At 29.2% G+C, this 23,959-nt stretch overlaps 1 protein-coding gene across 1 annotated transcript; it reads right to left on the bottom strand.

The window, feature by feature from the left end:
- Positions 1 to 556: 556 nt before the first annotated feature.
- On the bottom strand, positions 557 to 3,100 carry LOC126899150 (transcription factor Sox-19a-like). The gene has a single exon (XM_050673744.1). The coding sequence runs from the start codon at positions 2,947 to 2,949 to the stop codon at positions 1,780 to 1,782; it is 1,170 nt and encodes a 389-aa protein (XP_050529701.1). The 5' UTR covers positions 2,950 to 3,100; the 3' UTR covers positions 557 to 1,779.
- Between the last annotated feature and the right edge of the window lie 20,859 nt (positions 3,101 to 23,959).

Below are 23,959 nucleotides of genomic sequence, written 5' to 3'. Positions count from 1 at the left end.
TGGATATTTTTTAATCTTGATGCACCCATTAAAGGTAAAAATAACATAACATAAAAAAACACCAATAGGCTGACTGAAAAATATATTTTTTTAAAAAAACTTTCAACTATAATTTGCCACCCGTGTAATATACAAGTAAATAACTCGGGGCGTTTTTTATTTATATATTTTTTCATTTATAAGTATTTCTTCGATTTAAACTTTTATCGAGAATCTTGAAAGAGATGAACATTTATTTAACATACTATAAACTGTCAACTTGAGGGTAGATTTCCCAATGTATTATATTTTGTAATTTAACTGAAAATTATTATAATTGACGTTTAATAGCAAAAAAAAATATTAAATTAGCTGGATTCATTTGATAAGAAACAATTATTTTATATAAACAAGTAACAGCATTTACGGTGAAGATTTTAAGAAAGAATAGTCATAAGTTCTATTGAAAACCATTTTATTAATGTATTTAAAATACATGTTATAAATTGTTATTTTCTTGACACAAATAAAAGAAACAAAACAAATAACATTAAAAATAACAAAATCAAGGCATACGTCATTAAATAATAATTTGTTTTTTTATTAAGTATAACACATTTTTACAACATTTATCGTTATTTACAATTAAAGGGGTATTTAGGTACGTAGCGATAAATAACCATTGCATTTCAATCATATTAATTATAATTATGTAATATTAGTATAATACATTTTTATCTACATAAATTATAAATAATTCAGTACAACGAGCGACATTATTTTTTTTCAAACATTTGTTTAGGCTCTTAACACTACTCTTAGAAAATAAATTAACCGGCCAATACACGAACGGTATACACTTACTATTATATACTCACACACAAACATTTATCACTTCAGTGATAATAGTAACAAAATCAACAATTATTCATCATTATAATTACCTTAAACGTTATAATTACTAATTATTAACAAAATTAATGGAACATTCAAGTACATAAATAACGAAATAGTATTATCATAAATGTTATCTACATGGGTATCATAATTATTGTTTTTAAATAATGAAAAAATTGATATATTTGATTACATTAATTATTGAAAAATGGCTCGAAACCATAAATTAAAATGGTCAAACATTTTTTATAGATAAAAGTTGATAATATCAAAGGGTAACATAAAGGAACAGTACATCAATGTGAGTAAATAAAATCGTGCAAATAAATATAGAAAAGGGATACCACGAAAAAAAAAAAAGGCGATTGTTACTCGTTTGATGGGCAATAACAGTTTACTTTAAATATACAGAAACACACAAATATTGTTTTTACTTAGAATCAATTAATACTGATTATTAGCATCACAAACATTACATGTGTTGCGAACAGTTTTTATTAGAGTAATAACTAACAATGCACGTTCTTTGTTTGTATTAATATTATTTACATGATACCTTTTAAATAAGGTATTAGTCCGAGTTCACAAAAAAAAAAAAAACTTTGTCAGCGTTGTTTACATAAAAATGAATAATATTTAGGGTGGTACTAATAGAAAATGAATGGGGCCTATAAAATAAATAAATTTCCACTCATTCAAATTCTTTTAATTCCAATTTATTAAAAAAAAAATAGTATCATTTCTTATGTGCATTTGCGGAGAATGAAAATGATTTTTTCGTGACAATTTGTCAAGTTTTTCAATTGTAACATTAGTATGAATTTACCAAATAAAAAATAAATACTCCTCTCAGCTACCTGCTTTGATAAAAAAACAATAATGTCTGCCATTTATATTGCAAAGTTAATGAATTACGTTAGGAACTTGTCTGGTGATTGGATCGTTTTCCATGTCGGACGACGCCGATCCAGGCCTGTTGTCTTGCATTTGTTGTTGGTGAGCGAATGCTGCCGCGTGGTGATGATGGTGATCGTCAGCGGTAGCCGCACTGTTATAAAACGAAAACGGCGAAGGGAATATACTCATGTGATGCGGGTAAGGGCCGCCCGGTTTGCCCCCGGCCGACGGATAAAACGGATTATAGAAAGAGCTGACTACAGCCGCTCCATTTTTGGGTCCCACGTGCGCCGCGGACGGCTGCGATAACGGTAAGTTCATGTTGACATCCGAGGAAGACGGGGAAGCCGGCGAACCAGGCCCCATGCCGCCTGCTTGTTGTAGTTGCATTTGATGTTGTTGCTGTTGATGATGTTGTTGTTGTTGGTGCTGTTGCTGTTGTTGCTGCTGTTGCTGTTGGGCTACCAATTTGGACAAGTGAATGGGATCAAAGGACGGCATAGCGGCACCCAAGTACGGACCGACCAGACCAGCGGGTGAATAACCGGCCGCGCCGAGACCATCGAACGAGTGAAGCGCAGGGTGGTGAGCCGACGAGAAGTAGGGCATGGGAAAGTTGGCAAAGTTGGACGTTCCCGTGGACACGACTGGGAAGTTGTGAAAGTTAGCCTTGTGGTGCATCTGACCGCCTCCACCTACGCCAGCACCGATGCCCGCAACTCCGTTGTTGTTGTTATTGTTATTATTTTGCATTTGTATTTTGGGTTTCCTGCGTGGACGGTATTTATAATCGGGGTGTTCCTTCATATGCAAAGCTCGTAGCCGTTTGGCCTCATCAATGTAAGGCCTTTTTTCGGTCTCGTTCAACAGTTTCCACTCGGCACCCAATCTTTTGCTTATCTCGGAGTTGTGCATTTTCGGGTTATCGTGAGCTATGAGCCGTCTTTGGATTTTAGCCCATACCATAAACGCGTTCATGGGGCGCTTTATGTGGTCCGCTTTACTGTTGGGCTGTTGGCTATTGGTATGTTGTTGCTGTTGATGGTGTAAATGATGATGTTGAATAGCAGCGGCCGCGGCTACCGTCGGTGGTGATACCGACGATTCCAGGCCTCTGTGATGATGATGATGATCCATAATAAAATCGAAATTGGTCATATGTGGTGGTCCGTCCATGTCGAACGGAACGATTAACAAACGTATAAATTAAACGCGAACAACGGTTCACACGGTAAACTCTACGACACTTGACCGACACAACTGAAACTCGGAGCGTCCGTACACACGACGCGAAACCAAACGAAACTGTGTGTCGATTGAGACGGACCCTCGTGAACGTCGACAGAAGCCGGTGAGTCGAAATAGGCGGGGCTCTGTTACCGACCAATGGCGTTGTGTAGTCCCCCTACTCTGCCGCCCCACAATCAATCATTATAATATGTACTTTCGGCCTGTGCAGTATTATCATTTTGTATATTTTTCTCTTTTTTTTTTATTTCCACCCCTTTTTCTCAAGTACATTCTTCTACCAAGTTTATCTCCATTATTTTTTAATTCCGTCCATAACACAATACAAAATAACAATGTTGCACGGTTTCAGTGCATTTTAATATATATTATATATTGTACAGATTTACGCACACACGCATACTATTAAGGGACCATAAACTCCTGTTGTACGAGTATAAAATGAATGCACATAGTGCCTTAGTTGTTAGCTCAAGTGGGTACTAATTAAAAGTTTTAATGAAAAAAGCCATCATTTGTATTAAACGTTTAAATTTTTCATTTTTGTAAAATATTTGAAACTCGACGAAAATTATCATCAGATAAGTAATAGGGCAATTAGAGTGAAATTTTTAGAGAACTATTTATTCAACATTTATTTTTAGATAGTTTTCACGCGTAAATATTCAATAGTGATAACATAGAATATGTTTCCTAGGCACGAATTTCAAATATTTGGCAAATTATATGTTGCACTCTCCTATAGTCGAGTTAACGTAGACATGTATATAAACATTTAAATTACTGTGTAATATAAAAATACGTGAACAATCTTGAGTACCGCTATTTTTTAATTATGGCAATTAGAAATATTATTTTAAAGAATACGTGTGTTCNGTGTAATATAAAAATACGTGAACAATCTTGAGTACCGCTATTTTTTAATTATGGCAATTAGAAATATTATTTTAAAGAATACGCGCGTTCTTTATTTATTAAATGGAGAAACTAATCCGGTTATTGACCGATCTCTAACAAAAGAATTATGTCGGTGTAAAAAACATAAGAAAATTGTTCATTGTCCCTCTCGATGAAAATTTATGTATTTTCACTATGTAATCGTTGTTAATAAAATATCAAACCCCCTCCTATCTGGCCATCTCCCATCATGGAAAGCCTAGCGACTGATGCTATTCAGTCTAACGATTTTTGTAGATACGTTTCAACGAATTAGTAACGGTGGACAGAGTATAGGTACGCGGGACATTGCAAGGAAGAAGACACAAAACATCTGCTTAATTATTTCAAGCGACCATTATGCATGTGTGTTTGTTACCGAACTATTGTTGTCGATCATAGCTCTTGTGCGTGTATATCTGGGCGACACACAATCGAAGAGCACCTACTTAAACGGATCAGGGAGGGCCCGAGGGATAAAAAATCGCTATTTTTATTGAATAGGGAATCACGCGTGTAAACACAGCCGAGGGGTTAGGTCAAAACATATGTCACGAATAATGTGTCGACCGAGTGTAAGCCCATTGTGAGCCGACCGAGTGGCCACGGCGTGATAATGATCAATTACAAATCATTTTCACCGGCGTCAATGAGCCGAATTAAAATATTCTTCCAAGGGCGGCGGCCTTAATGTTGCACAGTACTCGGCGAACCCGATGGGAATGGGCCAGAAAAAACATTGCCCTTCGCGACCGGAGACACTAGTAGCTCCTCACGTACAATGTACCTCATAATAACCGTAAGCGATTTGCACGGGTTATTAATTTCGTTTTCATTCAACTTACTACGGAAACGTTTTTTATTGAGGGTTGATGATACAAATGGATAAAAAAATATCAACACAGTGTTTGAAAATAGCCTTAATGATTTGCTGAATTATTCTATCGGTATCAGAGTAAACGTTGTATCTTGGTGCCTGATGTTGTGAATAAATTATGTTTGTTTAACAGTTGGTATACTTATTTTTTCAAAAGCATTTTACTATTATTTCAAACCCCATATTGTTTGTAAAATGATCAAAGTCAATTATATTTGCAATGAATAGTATTTATCACATTAATATTATTAGTCAATGAAGCACGTGATATTTTGGACCGAGTTATAATTGGATAATAATTATTCATGAATTCACAACAAATTTGATTATTATTTTATTCTTCATAATACCTTTGTACAATAAATGATAATCGAGATTTGGCATAATATAAATATTTTTTTATAACAACTTCCATGTCTTCTGGTTACAAGTTTTCCTATCAATGTATTATCTCAATCGATTCTAGATATTTTGATTTTCAAGGAATTTTAATATTTTGTTAGTGCGTTCGCGGATAACTGAATTAAATGCCTACTGTAATAAAATTCAATCTGTTCTAGTCCAAACCACCAAAAGTAATTTCAATAACTGAGTAGAATTAATTAATTCTACTGATTACCTTGACGGGGAGTAGTAATCGAGAAATGATGAATTTAAAAAGTTGTTGTTTACAGTGGTCGATATTTAATTTTGTTATTGTGATAAAATGCACAACAACCGACGCGCGTACTCGTTTCTGACATATGTGTGACAACAACTAGTGAGACAACCGGTTTTTTTAGATTTGCATGTGTAAGCTTGCAACCCCTCAATACAAGTAAAGCTTGTTGTTGAGCATAACATAATGAGAGTGCACAGTATGTCTTTGTTAACGAGTACGCCACGAGCACGCGCACATTGACTATTTTTTACTATTCATTACTGTTAATATATTGTTATGTCACGTGTTTAGAACGTTCATTAAATGCTACCGTGTAAATCACAATCATTTGTACATATTGCTATTTATTATTATAGATATTAACCAACACTGTTGTAAATGTGAATAACGCCGCGCAGTGTACTTTTGCCTTCTGGACGCGTTTATTTATGATTACTGTTTTTTGTTCGAATAAAAGCGAAACAAAACAAATAGACTCGATAAAAGTTGTATAGTTTTGACGAAAAAGTTAAATGCTATTTTTTTCTTGTAATGTTTTATTTAGTGTTTTGAACCATTCACGACTCCCTTTGTTTGATGTGCGCAGAAAGTTATACAGAAGAGTATTTGAGCTATTGGCGAAAATAGGGTGCGTGTGGGCGGCTCGAATATGTCAAACACTCCGGGGGATCAAAACGCATAACAATATGCTTTTATAAAATAGGACACAATAATTCTTTACACGCAATGGAGATAATACTTAAAGTGTGTAGCATTCCTCTTGTGGCTTTTACAAAATGCATTTCGCTCCCTTTGATAACTTTTACAAGTACGGGTTGAACGTTGTGACACTTGAGGTCTTTACGTTGAGACAGATACAAAACAGTTTTAATTTAAAAACTAATTCAAATATTTACCATAATTAAAAAGCGATACTATTTTTCATTTTTAATTGAAATTTTTTAAACGCTTTGCCCGACACCTATAGGTGTCTAATTCAAACGTGTGAAATCTTTATGAATGCTTAACATTGAAACTCCAATTTAAGTAATACCATAGGGAGGTTACTACACCGAATACTTTTTCTTAAATTTTCCAAGAATTTCCACGAAAACTCATTATTATCGAACGATGCATTGTCGAGTTATTTAGTGGAATCGATATTTGAATGATTTGTGAACGGGTACAAGGTGAAAACTTAATGAAATTCACGAGTGACAATGTAAATAAGTAATCCCAACGCAATCAGAGTGTATTAAAACGGTCGACAAAAAGAGTGCAGCGTGTAGGCTTGTCGTATAATGCCGTTGTCGGGGAAACAAAAACAATGGCCTTTCAACGGTTAATAATGGCGTTAGTTTAGCCGAGTAGCGGCGGAAAGGCTAAGCAAAGGGATGCCGAGGATACCATTTATCTCGTTTACTTTCATGCGTACAAGTGGTTATAAATTAAGATGTCGACGTTTTCGTTCTGATTAAAACAACAACAGTCTTTCGGTTCGATGCCACGCAACAGACCACCACTCGTTCAGAGCGAAAGAAATGAAGAAAGATTGAAAAGACTGGGTGTTATAAAAGTCTGGCAGTTTTTTTTTTGTAATGGAATGAATCAGCCAGGGTTTTATACGCGAACAAGTTATTTACTCGGTCAGAGTGTTTGCTAATTAAGTATTTGTCTTGGCGATAATCATCGATGACCCCTCCTCAGTTGACTTATTGGTTATTTTTTCAACGCAAGTGAGATTCGCGCGATACCTAATAGTCGATAATTTCAAATAAACGCTTTCATCGGTGTTTACCTGTAATGCAATTGTGCGTAAGGGAACACAGTACACAGAATTCGTCAAGACTCGTAACAACTATCTTGTCTTAGCGTACGCAATGAGATTGATTGTTGTATTAGTATAATTCCGCGAATAAGTGAAGAAAATGTGTGCGTTGATATTGTAATTAATTTTCTAAATAGAGCCACGTCTGGTCGAGATCCATTCACACGGCAAAGTTATAACACATTCGCAATCGTGTGTGCCTTGGTCGGGTAATAACTTGCGGATTCCTTTTGTTCGCCGTCGCCAAATAATATCCTCTGCAAGAAGTATAACATATAACAATTCGTATTGTTTGGAAGGCAGTAGGTATGACTCGTTGTTCATATTACTTAACACACAATGAGTGCACACGTATAGCACGACATGTATTATGTTAATTAAATTCGACGACAATTAAATTTGCCTGCTCACCGCACTTGAGCTCATACACCACACATCAATCAACCTCATTGTGCGACTCGTTTAAAATATTTAACATAGCTGTATTCGAAAACAATTTAACTCTGTTGAAAATAACTAAAGAAACTATTAACCGAATTTCAAAATCTTATTAAACATTAAAATGAAAATTTACTCGTTGAAGAATTGGATTTACAACAAAACAATATTTCACACAAATACAATTTTATGAATGTTTCTCTCTTGTTAGTCTCATTCTTTCCCAAATAGCAATTTTACAATTTAATATTTTTATTTTAGTACAAGTGTAATGTTATGTTAAAAATTATTATTAGTATTATTATTATTATTATAAAAGAATATTACAATCTGTTGAAAACTTTGGCGAGTTCACTAACAGTAGATATTTTTAAGTCATTGTGAAGGGCAGTATTTGTTATGTACCATGGGCACCTGTTGTAAGTGTTAAGGTTATTGATTGGAAATCTTAAATAGGGAATATTTCCATAGGAACATACTGGTCTAATTAATGTTTAATATAAGAGAATATTTATAAGTCATAAATTGGTTTTTAATATTGGTCGAAGTAAATGAAGACGAGTATTTAGTTGCTTACGTTTTTGTTTTGTTTGGTCGTACCAAGTTAGTTTTATTATCAAGCACAACAATACCTAAGTATTTTGTTGTTGGTTTTAGAGGAATATAGTTTTTTGTTTAGCTCGAGTGATGGACATTCGTCTCATTTTAGAAATTTTTGTACAGACTTTTCGTTGTTTATTTTAATTTTCAATATGGATGCCCACGACTTAATTTTATTTAAATGTTGTTGAATATGACCTGAAACAACGAGTGGGTATATGTTAGAAGCTAGTAGATCTGTGTCATGCTCAACACAGTGCTATTAGAGGTCGGTATATTAGAAGTATGTATGTTGTAGTGTCAAAGGTCACCTTGAGGGACATAAGCCTTAATTTAAAAAAACAATAGAGCCATAGAATTCTTATATTATTATGAGAATTTTTTTTTGACGAACACGAAGGTACGATTTCAGGAAAAGATTTGATAAACGGATAATGAGGCACGGAAGAAAATTCCCTGATAAAAATTATAGAAAAAATATTTGTATAATTATTTATAGTTATAATATTACCGCCGGTTACTTAGAAGTGCTAATGTGGATCCTAATTTTATATTATAATAATATTTGTATTGAGTTTTGTAATATCTTATTTGTATTTCGTTTTATTAGTTGTAAACATTTTTTATTTGTCTTTTGTTATTTGTTTTTATGTAATTTTGTTTGTTTTGTATCTTTCTCTCAAAATTAGTTAAAATTAAATATGTAAACATAGCTTGTAAAAAAAAGGGATACATCCCGTAAACTAAATAAATAAATAAATAAATAAATAAATATTATATAAATTATAATTTAGTAGAATTATCATAAGATTACAAATAAATTATTATTTGTGTATGTTTTACAAATATTATGGTATTTGTTGCTTTTATTATGTAATTATTTCTTAATTTGAATAAAAAATACTATACGTGGATATTCAATGTAGTTGAATATGGGGAATTTTAAGTCGAAATAACTTAGAAAACGTTAGTTTCACGAGCTCTGGCTGTATAATATGTAATATGAATATTAATCAAATGAAACGGACTTCCAAGTAAGTTATTTGGCAAAATTTGATCAATTTAAACAAGACACGTGCAAACGATAAATCGGTAGTAACATATGCACCATTGCAACTATAAGTTATCTACAACGAAATAAGTGATTTTTGTATTATTCTCAGTAAAAAAAAAAAAACATTTCCATCGACACATAAAGTACTATCATCCAAATGCAAGCAACAGTCTACTCGCGCTACTTCTTCCCTCTGTGTGAATTATGTATAATAGTTTATTAATAACAGTATTTAATAATATAAACAGAACGTTTCATGACTGTACGATATTATCATACACCTTACTACGTTGTCATTCTGAGAATTTCTTAGCTATAGAAGTAAGTTTGGTACCTGTACAAACATTTGTTGCCAAAAATTAATTCTGTTGGCCATTGTATAACGTCTAAAATGCAATTTACATTATTGATAAATTCTAATTGCATTTTTGTCATAAATATTTTAATCGTTTCTCTTGTAATTTATTCTTATTCTGAATTTTTGATGCACTTTTCTGTTACATTGATGTTTTGGATTTAACTGCTGTAATTTTTTCATTTACTCAGGTAAGTTATTTATTAATAAGTAACTTATTATTAAATCATGAAAGATTAATTATTTAACTATTTACATTTATACATCAATAGGTTATTGAATTTATTAAAGGTTAATAAATTAGGTTAAATAAATTAAATTAATAATATTAGGTTTCTATGGTATTCTAAATGATCACGCTATTTAATAAACAAATAAATAAATTAAACAAAATTATTAAAAAAAAATAATTTTGAAAAAATTTAAAACCAGTTAGTTATATGTAATAAAACTAGTTTTAAATAAGTCTTTTTTTTTGTATTGAAAATTTTTATCAATTATCGTTATTTTTCTATTTTTTTTCAATATGCGTTATTAATAAATAATATAATTGTAAAGCTTATAAGCTTTACAATTTTATAATCTATTGTATAAAAAAAAGAATTTCCTATTCATTTTAAACCGTCACAAATGTTTAATACTAAAATGTGGATCATACTAATTTTTAATAGTTTTATCATTATTTTTTAATTAACTTTACTGTGCAAACTATAAATTATTGAAGTGATGTTTTTTATTTATATTTTGTTCATAACGAACAATAGTTGTTTATTAATTGTTTGTATGGGTAGAGTAGTTACTACCCCTACCCATAAAACAAGTAGATTCATTATATTGGATTTTATTGGTATAAGCTAATGGAATTGTATTTATTATGACTATCAATTGGACAAAACTAGGTAATGGTGTATTGTGTATTATAAAAACCCTTTTAAAATTTGGATATTCATTTAACGTAATGATCTATTATTGATCGGGGAATATGTATTGATATAATGGATAATTAATACCAATTCCCGAAATCATAAATGATTACGCATATTTTTTGACAAATATTAAAATTTACATTATTTAAGGGACCATAACAAACATAAATAAGTACATGAATTTCGTGCTTTATTAAAAAGTATTTAGAATACTATAATTTTTTTAATACTATTATTAATTTAATTTTCTCAAGTAAACCACGAAAAAAAAAATTGGTAACATGATTAAATTAAATTATCACAGTTACAGTTAAAGATTTAATCATAATTGATATTTTTCTTTAATCTGATTTAATTGACTAATGAAGAAATAAAAGTATATCGTCATAAGAAAAATGAATCATAAAAACTAAACATCATATAATAATACATAGAAAGTTATTATGAAGCCTTAGATTTAACCTTATGAGATAGATAAAATAATATCAAGTAAAAGAATAAAATATAACTTAGTATTTATTTTAAGATTGACTACTGATAGCAATTGCGCTAATAAAATTATTATGGCAAAGGTTAAATTTATGTTTTAGATCAGACTGTCGTTCCTCTATTTACTTTAATTCAAAAAAGTTAATTATTTAAATTTGATATAAAGATTTTTAAATTTATACTGATAACAGGTGATCTTAATTTCATCTATTAATTAATAAAATTTATATTAAAAATGGAACCACTGAAATAATTCTTTCCAGCATCTTGAAATTTTTTTTACTAAGAATATTTTTATGGTTTTAAAATGTATTATTTTAAATATTAAAAGTAAATAATTAGTCTAAATTGCTATAAATTAAAAAAAAACTGTAGTTACTAAAGTTCCTTGTGATATGCAATTTTTTTTAACTTAATCGATTATTTGAATGATAATTAATTAATAATTATATTATGTTTATTTACTTAGATACAATTACTTGTACAATTTACTTTATTTATTTAGATACAATAAGAAAAATGAAGACTTTCCATACTTAAATTGCAATGGAGATTGAAGGAACTGTCATGGTATATATTGGAAGTGATCCAAAAATCTAATTATAATATTTTAAAATCTCTAATGATGAATTTCACTATGTCTTTTAAAACAATATGATAATTGAAAACACTTATTTTTCCTTGGTATTTTCAAATTAACCTCTAACTAACCACTTTTTATAAAAATACGTGTGTTACACTTGTTCATTGTACTATGAAGATTTAATGAATAACTCAAAATTCTATTTGATATCCTACATATACTTATATGTATAATAAAGGAATGTTTATATTCATTAATAAAATATATAAATACTGTTTTCCTTTAATTATAATAGAATTATTATTAACTAGATGAAAATATGATGAAAAAAAATGAAAATATTTAAGAATTTAAGTAAAATTGCCTCTATATGGAGGTTATTTACATGGTAGTCTAATAATGTTATACTTGGTAAGTTTTATTATATCATAAATATATTGACATATTGCTATCTGAGCATTTTGAATTGTCAGTGTGGGTCAGCTAGTGTTGAACTATTAAGTTGAGCGTTTACTATTTGTAAAATAAAATAAAACAATAAAGTGTATATTATCTCCCAAGATTTTAACTTATAGAAAAGCGTTTGAAACTGTATTTACATAAAAAACGAATACATAAGAGTGAAATACTCATTTCGTTCTCAAATCAAGAATACCTAAGTTTTTATTATTTTTATTACTTTTATAGTTTTTGTCTCTGGTATACAGAAACCACATACCTCGTTAACCCGAATACCACGTCGTCCTAACAAAAAATGTGCCTTACATATCGTGTTGTGGATGAAATCATTTATATTACTTCTATAGTAGAGCAATAAAGACGTTATTCACCTCCGGGTATAGATACATTATTTTATGTTATTGTAGTGTCTATTTTTCATGTCCGTTTGGGAAAGGGATAGACATTTTTTCCGCGAGTCATATTTTACCTTCTACACCGTAAAGAGACCCTTTTAATGGACCGGTTTTATGGTCTTCCACATACAAGTTTTTCTTCTTATGTCGGTCGTCTTGTATCGACTTTGTTTAGTGCGTGCGACCTGATGCGTTAATAAAGGAAAAAATAAAAGGTCTTGAAGTATGGCATTCAGGTCTATGAAATACACAAATTCGATTTAGATCCTTTATACATTGAAAATGCCATCTGTGTAATAGTATCATATTTTTTGTTTAACAAATCGGTATCATCTCGACTTGTCAATCTTTGTCATATATATGTATGTTTTTTATAAGTATTATTTTTTTTTTTACTTACCCAATTGTTAGGATGTGTTTTTTTTAACTTTTGTTTTTTGTTGTACCAGAGTAATTTGGTAATTTAAATTAAAAAATATGCATATTAATGAAGACTTAAGAATAATATTTAGTTAACTTATGTTGTAATTCGAAAAAGTATTCAAAGGTATAGGCGCAATTTGGAGGGTCTAGAGGCATCCAGACTTCCTCAAGATCTGGCATAGCCCCCTAAAAATTGTCAACATTACATGTACAAAAACTTGAAAAAATTAAATAAAATTCAAGAATTTTGATAATTAATAATGACTATTTCCATTAAAAAATTCCTATAAAATAGAAATTGTATAAATGTCGAGACGTTGATTAAACTAATTGAATCGGCATATTAAATCCAATTAATTTATTAAACTAAATCGTATAATTCTGAAATGTTTAATCGTTAACCTAGCAGCAAATACTGACTTAAATAGATATTGTGTGGACTTGTTCATTAAAAACATAAAAGCTCCCACGTAGTTCTCAGAACATTTTATTTAGTATTTCCTTGTAATGTTTTGGTACAATCGATGATCTTAAACAATAAACATCAGTGTTTTCGTTTTCCAGGATCTGATAAAAAGGTTTTAGGTGCGACAATCGGAACGCGCGCAATATGCATCGACCTGCGCCTCTATTATTAGTACACTGCGGGTTATGGACAGTTTATGCGATTATAAATCATTCAGTTTCTATAGGAGAGTCGTGTTGTGAAATAAATTTACAGGCTATTCAAGATCCGGGCAACTAACTGCAATTTATCCGTGAAACGCACAATGAGAAGAATAATGGGAACCGGAAAAAAAGGTTCAAACAACAGGGCGGTTGCCAGGTTTCTTTTAGACAAGAAAGGAATACACTAAGGGGATAAAAGAACTAGACATATTAATAGCCCATGTTATGTGTCGCCAAGACAAAGGTCCCCAGAATAGTTGAATGTTGAATAAAACGAAATTAACAGCGTAATTGTGTCAAAAAGAATCGGAATAACATGTTTTCGACAACCTACGGCATTCGTTGCACACTTTTTAAATCAAACCAATGAACAAACACAATGTAAAATACATTTTTGTCCTTTAATATGTTATCGCTAACATTTTAATGATCTGGTATTTGTGTTTTAAAATTATAGTCATGTTATAAACAATTTTGTGTTTTTAATTGATTAAATATTTCAATTATTATAATTATAGTTAGTATCTGATGTATAAAATTGTATGACAAGTTGATTTTGAATAAAGGACGATACATAAAAAAAAAGACAAAGCCGTTGACTATTTTTCAATGTTTATGATTAAACGTTAATGTCATCGTTGTATCAATGATATTTTGGTTCAAAACAATCACAATTTTTTTTGTAATTTATTAAGTTGAATTTTTTCTATTAAAAACTATCGGCATTCTATCGAATTCATTGCAATTTACCGGTTGTGTTTTCAGCCTTTCACCACTAATTCAATCATTATGAAATAATATTTACCCGGATATTTAGGTTGACATAACACATCCATATTGATATTAAAGACATAATATATGTTTGAGAATTGTCAAAAAATGTTTTCTCTATCTAAGCAAATTATTTAAAGACTCATGAGAACTTACAATTGAAGAAATAATTAAATTTTTGATTTGAGTCCATAATAATTTTCGCAGAGTTTTATCTTAAAAGATAACATATAAATGTAATAGAACCGAAATATGAAACTTCTAAAGTATAAATCTCTTATTAAACCCATTTGGACCTATGGTCTCCAACTATGGGTAAATACTAAAAAATCAAATATAAATCGTATTCAGACATTTCAAAATATTTCTTTAAGAAAATCAACTAACTCCCCTCCATACGTATCAAATTGTACCCTCCACTCTGATCTAAAAATTAAAACTGTTAAAGAAGATGCAATAACATATTATAAAAGATTCCATACTCGACTAGCCCCCACTCCAATCCCCTAATAAAAGGTCTTTCAACTAATGTTATTCCTGGTAATCCTCCGAGATGCTTAAAGCGCAACTGGTGTAGAGATCTATTAACTTAACTTAAGTTAGAAAAAAAAAATTACTTAAAAGTGTCATCAATGGGTGGCTCTTTTATCAAGTACTTCATGTTATAATTATTTTAGCTAATACTCTCTTTGTACCTATAATATATAAATTATATAAAAAAAAATAAACTATCAAATAAAATTTATCATATCTCAATTCATGTTGATAAAAATGCATAAATATGAAGTTGGTAACAAATATTTTAGCTTATCATTAAGTTTGAAGAAACATGTCAGAGTTGATACGGCAGTAAAGCCTTTGAAAAACATCAATGTGCATGGCCCACGAGACCCAGTCCTACAACATTGGGGGGTCTACTATGTTTAAAATTGTAACGAGGGGAGGAACGAGGTACTATTCGCAAATGTCTTAACACGGTACTATGATTCCTCAGCCATTCATCACGTTATCAGCTTATATGAAAGTGTATCGGGGTCTGAATAAAAAGTGTTCGGTGACATGTTGTAAAATTTGCCTCTACGACTCCTTGAGTCGCGAGTTCTACTCCCATAACGTGTTTTTTTTTGACACTATTACTTTCTATGACCGTCCGTCAATCTGCAGTGGCTGTTTTAGTCTTCATCTTTGTAAATCTTTACGAATTTAAGACATGTATAATTTATATTTCAATTTAAATAATTAATTTTAATATTTTTTAATTATTATTTAGTTACAACATAATGAGAAAATGTTAATGTTTGTACAGTTTTAACATCTTTAAATTAAAATAAGTTGGCAGTATTATTTTATACCAGGTGATTTCTTAACTACGCCTCGCAAAATATCTTCAAAGATATTCGTATAAATGGTAGCCATTTCTAATGATTATATTGTTTAACGTAAGTGAACTAAATTTATGTATTAATAAACATAACCAATGTATAAATTGTTTTATTAATGAATTTTTACAATGGAGTAGAACACATGATTTTTTAAAATTTATTATAAATAATGAACTTTATTTTCAGGATATAGTTAGGTATAAATAATATTTATTGGTCTGAATTTGAAGAGTCTAAATTTTTATAATTCTAAAAGAGATTTTTAAAATTTTATGTGTCTCTAACTAAACTCATATTTTTCGATGAAATTTATTAACAACGGTACCTTTGAGTAATTATAAAAAATCATTTTACATTAATTCATAAAAAGTATCTTGAGATTTAATTATTTTTATAATTATGAACACAAATTCCATAAAGTCAAAGATTATAGAATATACCAAAATAAATGTGTGATCATTTAAAGTATTGAAATGCCCTATAGTTACAATAGACTTTAATCAATAGACTTTAAATATATATAGTAGTAAATTTTGATATCCACATTATAATCTAAAAATGTTGCTTCTTTTATCAAAACGGTTTCAATTTCTTAATTGTGAATATTTTTTATTTCTTCTTTTTTTTTTTTATGAAGTAATATAAAAAATTGACTGAAAAATATTGTTAAAGAATAGTTTAAAGTGCCTCAATAGTTGTACGCTATACCATATTACTTATCTAGAAGTATTTTACTAAGCCTTAAATGAATAAGCTCTTATTATTATTTTTCAGATTTCAATAGAATCAACAAAAAACATATGTATTGTAAAAGATTCTGGATAAACCAAAATAGCTGTTATAATTATTTGATTTTAAAGAAAATTTATTATAGATTAGATAAAATAATTGTTATTAAAAAATAAAATATACTGTATAAAAGTTATCTTCATATTAAAATTTAATCTTAAATATTTAATATTTATTAAACTATTATAAATATTCTTGTTAAAAAATAAGTATATCACAAGCAATAGCTTTTAACAGACAACATTTAATATTCAGTAGTGAAACAAAATTATTATCTACAAATATAACTAATTTTTTTTTATTGAATTTTAATGAAATAAAAAATGGTAAAAAATGACATAGAACACTCATAGTTTAAATAGAGAAAACATAAGTTTATGTATGTTAATTAAGGTTATGCGAATTAAGGAGTATTGGAAGAGAAGAGACATTAGTATGGAAAGGGATGTACGTTCTTATGTATTCAACCACTCTTCTCTTATAAATAATCAATATACAGAGTTATTGATTAAGATAAGCCATTAATTTTCTTGAAAACTATTAGACAATTTTATTTTTCATTTAGACAAATATGCTTGTTTCAATATACTCTACAATAATATGTAGCTAAATGTTTTTTCCATACCATTATGTATTAGAAGCCTATATTTGAATTTTCTTTAATGGAAACCTCTTTATTAAGTTTGATAATATGACAGGAAAAAAAATAGCGTAATAAGTTAGTTCTTATTATTTTTTATCCGATAAACCATTCTTTTGTTATTGTTTGTTTAAGTTAAGCGATTTTTGACCAATTTCTGTGGCACTATGAGTTATACAGTAGCCACTCGATTTCTTTTTAATTTATAATTGTGTTGTAAATTTCTTTTGGCTTTTGTTACATCTGAATTGTCAGACAGTGAAATAATAAAGAATGAAATAATAATTACTCATAAAGGATATGATGTCTATTGATACCTTTTTTTTTTACAGTAAAAATGAAAAAACAAATGTTTTTCATTTGCGCTCGAAAAATACCTTGTTTTACAAATATTCTGGAAAATGTATTTGTTTTTGCCTGCTTCTTTTTATTTGTTGCCCTTAGTTTCAACCACAGTTTTAAGTAAAAATTTTTTTAAAAATTGCAATTGGGGATTTCCCTTATTTGAGCGGAATAAGGGTAAAATTTCTCCTTTTACGAAGAATGAGGAATATTACACCAATTTTTTAGGGTAATTTCTTATATTGGTTATAGTTTTGGATCTTTTGACGTATCGTTGAGCAAATTGAACAAGTGACTGCTGAGTTTATGATAACAGGCGCAAAAAGACTCATTCCTCAGTATTGCATTATAACTAAAATATAACACAGAAATATCACAGTTTTTTCTTTTTTTTTTTCAATAGCCTTTATTAAAATAATAATTAGCTCAACAACAGTTTTATTAAAACACTTAAAATTAGCAAATCATAGAATCTATGATTAAATGTCGCGGAAATATTTTGAGATTAAACATAAATAATATGTTTAATAATAAAAGTCGAGTTATTAAATAGCAATTGAAAACCTACGTTATGTCATGATCTTGTAAAATCATATATATAAATATCAAGCAATACATTTTATTTATTTTTCATCCAATCCAAGTTCTTGTGTACTAAAACGTATATATTTTTAACTAATTTTTTAATTTATATTAATGCAAAACGACCGAGTACGACAATGGATTCGTAAAAGAAGTACGTTTGTCTCATTCGAATGCCGTCAATTGTATAGCTACCCTTCAGTACCTCCCCTATGTTTACAGCAATGTACTCCCTTCGCTTAATTCGCGCAAAGTGCTTTTTACGGTTAAATGCAAAATAATCTAGACTTGACGAATCGGCATTGTATGTGTGTGTTCGAACCTCTACTACAATTATTATGTTATTGCTGCAGTATACTTAGCTCGTGTCCAACGAAATGTGTACATCACAATGATTATACGATGCGACTTTATATTGAATGTAATTACCATCGTAAAGTGCAAAAGGACAATGTGTTCGGTAAGGACTTAGGCGCAGATAAACTTCAAAACGTGCGCACTTGTGCGAATAGAAAAATAAATAATGAAAAACAGACTTAACGGCCCCGTGGGGACAAATTAAAAACACTTTAACGCGTCCGGTACAAGTAATACCTAAAGGCACGCTATAGTATTTAGCTTGATTAAAAGTACCGTGGTATGAAATATGTTCATAAGAATTACAAAATAATATTAAAGTCTTTAAATTAAAACTATTAATACACAAAAAATGAAATTTTATTATGCTCAAAATAAAGAGTTACATGTGACGAATAGTTGTAAGCACACATTAACTAAAATTTTCAATAGACTGATTAATTTGTACTGAGCGATCGATTTAGGATAGATACTCATTTTCTCAGTATTTATTGAATATATTTTAAACGTTATATTGTTATTTTATTAAAAGTTTGCGTTTTAATATTGTTTAAAAATTCATAATTAATTTGGTTTTCTTAATACCAGAAATAGCAACAATTTCTTTTAAAAGGTCATAAATTATATCATAAAAACGTTGTTGCACTTAGTGCGTGATTGGATCTCTCTCTCCTACACGTAGTATTTCTGTTAATGGCATCTCTTTTTAGCGGAACCTCCATGTGTAAATTAATAATTTTATGCAGTTTGGCAACAACGAGTATACTAAAACAAGTTTTTTTTAATGATGCGTAAGTGTTATAAAAAAAAATAATAGTAACCGTTACATTTTACAAAAATATTAATCAGTGGAAAATCAACATAATTATTATTAAATCCTTAGTAGGAAGCAGGACTGAAAATAAAATATGTTTGTTTTTTGATTCTTTGCTTTATGCTAAATAATAGTATTGGAATAGATGTTACATTTATTTTAATACATAAACGCAATTTATGTTATAAGTTAAGAAATAATCTATACTTAACTTTCAAACACAATATAATAAAACCGTTATGAAGTATTGATTATTTATAAAATTTAACAGGGATTAGAAATAATAACGTCAGGGAGGCCAAGTCACAAATTTCCTAAATTATGTCAATAACTTTCATGTACATCTAGTAAGTCTTTTGGTAAGTATGACGTTGTGGAAATTCTAGCACTTATATTTTTGTATATTTTTTTATATTTTTCCTAGTTAATTTTTTGTCATAGATAGTTAATGTATCAACAATATTTTATCTGAGATCTTTATAAATCATTTTTGAAGGTTTCTTAATTGTATTATTTAAAGTTAAACTTTTTTAATCTATTGCTTATTTTATTTCCATTTACATTGAAACAAATTACTATGGGTGTTTAATCAATTTATTTTGTTAAAGGTCTATTAGAGTTGTCATAACTAAAAAAATGTTGAAGTAACTAAACATGATATAATATTTTTAAGATGTGATTTTAATATTGTTTGTGATGATATGTTTATGCATAAAATGATCAAAACATTTACAATACAAGTTTTAAACATTTCGTTAAAAAATCTTATGGAAAGAAACTAATACTTCGTAATATATCAAATAATTTTAGGTAATATCTGAGTTATTTACTAACTTAAATTTTATAATGCATCTATATTAATTGTATTATAATATTATAATTGTACATTGATAATCACTAGAGTGGGACATTTTTATTAATAAAATATATTAATATATTTTATTGATACAATGATATTTTGCTAGTTTTTTGTAATATAATTTTTTATTTAAAAACTTAAATATAATGAAATATATTAAACACATTTTTATTTCATAAATACAATTAGATATTTTTTAAGCGCAATTTTCATTTTGCCCCATTTATCTATTTGTCTCACATTCCCTCATAAACATTTTTTATAGTCATTAATAAAATATTGTTGAGGGGACCGTAAATATTCATTTGCTTTGGTCAATAAGTTGGGCATTTTTTAAATATTGTGTAACTCTTAAGGGGACTGACAACGTGAAATCATACAAAATCCCGGAGTCATTTATCTTTGTTAAACTTCCGACAGAGGGTAAAACTCATTCATAGTATTATGCCAAAAATTACATACACACACATAACTAATATGCAAACATGAATGGGTTTCCACTTGAATAGCATTCGATTTCGTGATGTTAAACAAATGACAATAAACATAATAGTGACTTACACGCCTATAAAACTCTGTACACCACTTTCTCCCCGCGCATAGTTTCTAATAAACTATTGATAGAACCCCATCATAAAAATTACTAGTCGTCAATTTTTTTGTATATTATGAGTAGCTAAAGTCTTCGATACTATTACCAATTGCAAAACTTTGGGGTTTAAATATTATTAGTCTAAAGTCTTGATAGAACCTTTTATTTATATATATATATTTTTGATAGTTTGATTATTAATTACGTTTGATACTACCTTTTATAGTTGATCGATTGAAAGTTGCGTTAGGAAACACAAGTGAACCAATTAATACCAGTTTAAAGCTTAAATTTTAAGATTACAGATGACATTTTTAAATTACAGGTACCTTCTCAACTATTTTATTGAAATTTAAAAAGATCGATTCGATTAAATTAGTTCGTAAACATCAAAGCTATTATTTTGCCATTAGATACTTTTTTTTATAAACTTCTATTACTTGATATCTTATGGAAATATGTTTTTTACATTGGCTAAACAATCATGAGTTTAGAGCAAACTGAATTGCAATTTATTTTCATACGGTTAACTGGTGAAAAGTAACTAAGGTGTAGTAGTAAGTAAGGTGTGTTCATACATAACTCACCTAGATTGAGTGGCTAATGTTAAAAGAATCACCTCTATAATCATTAGGTCTTTCACGAATATTGTGAATAACAAATGTATCAAATGACCTCTAAAATCTCGATTTCTTGGAGTTATTAGACATTAAAGCCAAAAACCATATAATTTTGTACATTTGCCGATATTGTTGGATTTTGCATAGTCATGGAATACTCTCCTCATTTCAAATTATTTAAAATTATATCTAGTTTAAATAAATATATGATTAAAAACTTAAAATATTTCGGTCACTTATGATTGTTATTATATTACTAAATTTCGCCTAGCTGGGGCTCAGACCGTTGCCTGGGGGCCTCACCTACCTATAGTGCTTTAGGTCCTTCAGGCTGTCCTTATAGGTAAGCCACTGATTCCAGTACAAGTATCCGACTACGTTGGGCACAATAAGTGTTGTGCAGGAAAAGTATTACTCTAGAAGCAGTTTAACAGAAATATAGTAGACATTTAATTAATAAAATTAAAAAATAGTAAATAATGAAATGTATAGAGTGCAAAGTTTACAATTTTTGACAGGTCATCACAATATTTCAATTTTAACACAAACTTTGGTTAATCATAAATATTAATAAAATTGTGTTATGAAGTTAAATGTAAAAGGTGAAAATGTATACTATAATATAGAATTTCAAATAAAAGACCATACATTAAAATGTAACATATCAATAAAAATGTTCATTATGATATAATGTAAAAACTGCAGGAAAATGTCCTACCACAATGATAAAGACTGTTGGTATGCAATGAGCGTTTAATAAAATTACTAAATGCAAATTTTTTCTCATTTTCGCGAATAATTTTCCTAGAATAACGTCATCGAGCTCTTTCATTTAAAAAAACACCATTTTTTTGTCAATTATTTATGTTTATATTTTAGAGCAAGTAAAATAGCTAGTATGGTATAGTTATATAGGAAGTACCCCATTAAAAATCTCTAAACCCCCATGACAAAAAAAATATTTCTAAATGTTTAAGTGTTAATTCTAGTTAACAGTGATTTATAATAAATTAAGGTAATTTAGCCTTTATGCCTTGTAGTGATTTTGTCACTGTCAGATATTATTTATACTTGTCCCAACTATGCCGCGTCCTCACTGTTCTGTGTTCTTGTAGCTTCGATGCGAAGCTGAGGAAGTATTAATTTTACTATGATGTGTTTTTTTATATCTGTCATCACTTTTTCTCAGCTCTCACTGAACGGATTTCTTTAAACGATACGTCAAAAGATCACAAATCTTATATAANGCTTCGATGCGAAGCTGAGGAAGTATTAATTTTACTATGATGTGTTTTTTTATATCTGTCATCACTTTTTCTCAGCTCTCACTAAACGGATTTCTTTAAACGATACGTCAAAAGATCACAAATCTTATATAGTCGAAGACATTACTCTCAAAAATTGAAAAAATTTCTCTCGTTCCCCGTAAATGGGGGAAACCTCCCAAAAAATTACAAATTTAAAAATAGCTAATTTTCATCATTTTTTCAATTTTTTTTTACTTAAAATTGTCATAACTTTTTCAAAAATAACCAAATCAATATAATTTTTTTTTGTAGATGCATGATGACTTCACTTATCATTTGGTATATTTTTTTTATAAATCTAACCCTTTACCTGCCCACAGGAGTGATTTAAAATGACAACTTTTTTACAAAAAATTAACTTTTTCAACTTAAATTTTGAAAGTGTTCCAGAAAGTCTGACACTTTTATATATATCTTCAATTAAAGCTAATGTAATGTACTTTATTATGGTAAAAAAAAAAATTCGGACTTTATTTTGTCTTCACGGTGAAAATGGCTACCAAATGCTATTATTGTGTGAAAATTCTCGATTTTATTTTTTACATTTTTAACTTTATAATGCTATAATTTATTGAAAAATGTATGGATCAATACAATTTTTTCATAAGAAGTAGTATTTATATACATATTTCATTCGACATACTGTTTTTTTAAATCGGACCATTTCCCTATATACTAGGGGGGTTCAAATCTAAAAAATGCATGTAGAGAGTAGAACTTTTTCAACTTAAATTTTGAAAGTGTTCCAGAAAGTCCGACACTTTTATATTATCTTAAATTAAAGCCAATGTAATTTACTTTATTATGCAAAAACAAACACTATCTAAAGATTTGCATCGAAGCGTTTTTTTTTTTGATAGTGATTTTAATCACTGTTAGATAACATTATACTTGATCCAACTATGCCACGTCACCACTGTTCCTGTGCTGGGTTTTTTATCTTAAAGATATCCTGTGCTTTAACCCCTGGGCTTATAGTGAATACATCTTTTGTATATCGGCTCTTATGTCTCACTATTTTTAAAAGTTAATAATTTTTTAATTTGTAATTTTTTGGGAGATTTCCCCCGTTTACAAGGAACGAGGGAATATTTTTCAATTTTTGAGGGTAATATCTTCGACTAGATACGATTTTTGATCTTTTGACTTATTGTTCATCAAAATCGGTCCAGCGAGAGCTGAGATTGAACGTTCACAGACACAAAAAAAAA

Source organism: Daktulosphaira vitifoliae, unplaced genomic scaffold (genome assembly GCF_025091365.1).
Source record: "Daktulosphaira vitifoliae isolate Bord-2020 unplaced genomic scaffold, ASM2509136v1 Scaffold_2, whole genome shotgun sequence".
In the NCBI taxonomy this organism is placed as follows: Eukaryota; Metazoa; Arthropoda; class Insecta; order Hemiptera; family Phylloxeridae; genus Daktulosphaira; species Daktulosphaira vitifoliae.
Note: the sequence above shows the minus strand (reverse complement) of the source record. Positions and strands in the feature narration are given on the sequence as shown.

Excerpts from the sequence above, each read along its gene's own strand:
- LOC126899150 (XM_050673744.1), bottom strand. The coding sequence starts at position 2,949 with ATGGACGGACCACCACATATGACCAATTTCGATTTTATTATGGATCAT.